The sequence below is a fragment of the Hypomesus transpacificus genome, chromosome 22 (genome assembly GCF_021917145.1).
Source record: "Hypomesus transpacificus isolate Combined female chromosome 22, fHypTra1, whole genome shotgun sequence".
Taxonomy (NCBI): Eukaryota; Metazoa; Chordata; class Actinopteri; order Osmeriformes; family Osmeridae; genus Hypomesus; species Hypomesus transpacificus.
The window spans coordinates 5,512,143-5,515,947 of NC_061081.1; the positions used below are offsets into that span (position 1 = coordinate 5,512,143).

Below are 3,805 nucleotides of genomic sequence, written 5' to 3' on the forward strand. Positions count from 1 at the left end.
GAGCAAATGGCAGTGGAAGTGCGACCAAAACCCCCACAACCTCAATACCCTCTTCCCCAACCACAACACCCTCTTCCACAACCACAACACCCTCTTCCACAACCTCAATACCCTCTTCCCCAACCACAACACCCTCTTCCACAACCACAATACCCCTTTCCCCAATTACCCCCTCAACCACAATACCCTCTTCCCCAACAACCCCAACCCCAATACCCCCAACCCCAATATCAGTATCCATCGGCGTTTCCACAAAATGCCCCTCAATATGCCTACACTACAGGCGGCGGACGAGGAGGCCAGCGAGGAGCGTGCTACACATGTGGAGAGACGACACACTTCGCCAGGGAATGCCCTCAAGGCCAGAACAAACGAGGAAGAGGTGGCTACAACAAGAGAGGAGGAGGTAGAGGCCAAATAACTCTGAACCTACAGGTACCACAGCCGCAACAAACTCAGCAACCAGCGGGTCTGCCTCTGCTTCAGCCACCGAATGCGACACAGATGCCGGTCGCGACATGGACCCTGGACCAGTGGGATGGCGACCAATGAGGAGGCCCAGAGGATCCGACTGCAGGTGACATCCAAGCCAGTAAAGTACCAATGGTCACCTGCATGATTGATGGAGAAAAAGTGGAGTTAATGGTGGACACAGGTGCGGCAGTGTCATGCCTGAACAATCTAAAAGGGACAACCCCACTCTCTTCTAAAACCATCAGGACAGTTGGATACTCGGGACAAAGCGAAGAACAGCGGTACACCCAGCCACTAATCACCACAGTCGGCTCACAAACACTGACACATTCATTTCTGCATGCCCCCAAATGCCCCATGAACCTGATGGGGAGAGACCTGCTGCTGAAAATAGGAGTTACCATCACCTGCTCCACAAAAGGATTGGCGTTGTATATGCCAGGAGTAGAAACATCAAAAACAATCAGTGATGGCCAGAGGATACTGTTCATGGGCACTAACACAAAGACACCAGTAGGAATGACAGAAATGACGCAAATATACTGGACAAGACTGTCTCCGCCAGGAGAAACGAAAGGAGCGCTCAAAACCTACATGGACTGGAAGGCATGGATCAATGAACTACATCCATACGGACCACCCCCGGACCCCCCACATTGCACATACAACTATCTACGGGCACCAGACGAAGTATATCAGGAGGCGTGGCAGACACACAAAGAGGGAAAAACAGAGACAATCAGATCAAGAGACATATATGTGGGAAAAGAAGGAGTCGCAGCATATTGTGAACTAACACCTGACCAGATGGCATGGTACACACTGACCACTGAATCTGTGCCCCACATCACCCTATCAGTTGCAGCAGGAGGAAAAGCAAGGTGTCTCGGTCCAATGGTGAAAAAAGCACTGACGATGACATGGCTGCCCACAACAGCACCAAAATTGCATGTGAACGCCGCAGGAGACATGTGGAGAATTTCTGACACACAAGACAACAAAGGAGATATGGAAGAAGTGGAGCTGGAAAGGGACCATGGACGGGAACACACAAATCACCCAAACACGGACCACTATCTAAAAGATGTCCCAGACAAGTTGTGGACAACAGGACCATATGATGTAGGGAAGGTGACCAGCGAGATTGGGATGACACTGAAGAATCCATCTGACACACCAATCTGGCGTCCCCAATATAAACTCAAAGAAGAACAGATAGAAGGGATTGGCGAGACCATTGCCGGGTTGCTAGCAGCTGGAGTGATACGGCCGTCAAACTCTCAATGGAACACACCAATACTGCCAGTACCAAAAGCAGGAGGAAAAGGATGGAGAATGGTGCATGATCTCCGCCCAATCAACGATGTAACAAACACGCGACTGTTGGTCGTACCAGATCCCTATGTCTCGCTCATGAATTTGTCGCCAGAACAAACCCACTTCTCAGTCATAGATCTGGCGAACGCTTTCTTCTGCATCCCGCTGCGTCAAGTACAGGACTGGTTTGCATTCACATACAATGGACGGCGATACACCTACAACCGCATGCCACAAGGATACAAGGACTCCCCGGGAATCTTTAACTTAGTGTTGCGCGATGACCTGTCAGACATTACCCTGCCACAAGGGACAGTAATTATCCAATATGTGGATGATTTATTACTAGCGGCGACCTCGGCTGAGCAGTGCCTCGAAGCAACCCGAACATTGCTGACAGTGCTGGCGGAAAAAGGATATAAGGTGAAGAAAGAAAAAACTCAGATTGCCAGACGAACAGTCACGTATTTGGGCAGATTGATCTCAGCCAACAGCATGACACTAACAGACTCACAAAAGGAGTCCATTTTGAACCATGGGAAACCAACAATTGTCAAACACATGCTGGCATTTCTGGGATTGACCGGATACAGCCGAAACCACATCCCTGACTACGTGTCGCTAACCCAACCACTAAGGGACATACTCAACACTGCCGGAATCAGGGAACACCAACAAGTACTCGTCTGGACACCAGAGGCCGAGCAAGCATTTATCCGCACCAAACAAGCACTGGGACAGGCCGAACACCTCTGTCCCCCGGACTACACAAAACCATTTCATCTGGATGTTTCTGAAACAGGTGGTACTGTTACGGCAGTTCTGTTTCAGAGAAAGGAGGGAGAAAGAAGAGTACTTATGTATCACAGTTCAAAACTTAGTAATGTAGAAATGGGACAAACAGGGTGCGGCAGACACCTGGCGGCTTTAGCCAAGGCCATCGAAAAGACAGCACACATTGTCATGTGCCACCCGCTAAAAGTCAACACAACACATGGGGTGGTGTCATTTCTTACCTCAAGGGCTTTCACCATCTCTGCAGTACGAAAAGCAAAAATATGTGGGACATTGACAAAACCACACATTTTCTATGAGACTGGAAACATCAACATGGCCCCTGAGTTGGATCCTGCTGAACTCATACCACACAACTGTGAATATGTATCTCAGAAGGATCTGAAGATAAGACCCGACCTTACCACCACACCACTAAAAGACCCGGACAGGACACTGTTTAGCGACGGATGTTGCTACAAGGGAAACACTGGAAATGTGGCCTCCTATGCAGTTGTTCAGCAGGAAGGAACTGGCAAATGGAACAATCACACTACCTGGGAAGCAGAAATCATTCCACAACCAGCATCGGCACAGTTAGCAGAAATCCACGGGCTCACAAGGGCGTTGGAATTAAGCCAAGGGAAAGCCGTAAACATCTACACCGACTCAGCCTATGCACATGGAGCAGTGCATGTAGACGGGCCACAGTGGAAAAGGAGAGGATTTCTTACGACCAATGGAACCGCCGTCAGACACTCCACGACTCTTAAGAGACTGCTCGAGGCAGTACTGCTGCCCACTAGGGTAGCCATAATGAAATGTCCAGGACACCAAAAAAGCAATAATCATGTTGCCCAAGGAAATGATGCGGCCGACAGAGCAGCCAAAATGGCAGGAGGATACACCAAGCAATTGATGTGTCTGGCCGAGCCAATCAGACCAGCCCTGACCACACAAGACCTAGTGGAGATACAAAAGGAAGCAGGAGTGTACGAACAGAGCCAGTGGATACACAAAGGAGCTACAGAAAAAGATGGACTGTGGAGAGCACACGACGGACGATTAGTAGCACCGGCAAAATTAGTGACAATACTGATAGCGCAAGCGCATGGACCAGCCCATGAAAGCAGAAGACGAACCACAAAAACCATAGAGACAGACTGGTGGCATCCGTACATGAAGGAGTTAGTCGAGAACTATGTACGCGAATGCGACACATGCCTGGCATTTAATGACA

The 3,805-nt window shown here is 49.5% G+C and overlaps 1 protein-coding gene across 1 annotated transcript; it reads left to right on the top strand.

Moving 5' to 3' along the window:
• Positions 1–283: 283 nt before the first annotated feature.
• Positions 284–3,006, top strand: LOC124484731. Its single transcript, XM_047045801.1, has 2 exons — positions 284–2,060; positions 2,344–3,006. The coding sequence occupies exons 1-2, from the start codon at positions 604–606 to the stop codon at positions 2,372–2,374; spliced, it is 1,488 nt and encodes a 495-aa protein (XP_046901757.1). The 5' UTR covers positions 284–603; the 3' UTR covers positions 2,375–3,006.
• The last annotated feature ends 799 nt before the right edge of the window (positions 3,007–3,805 follow it).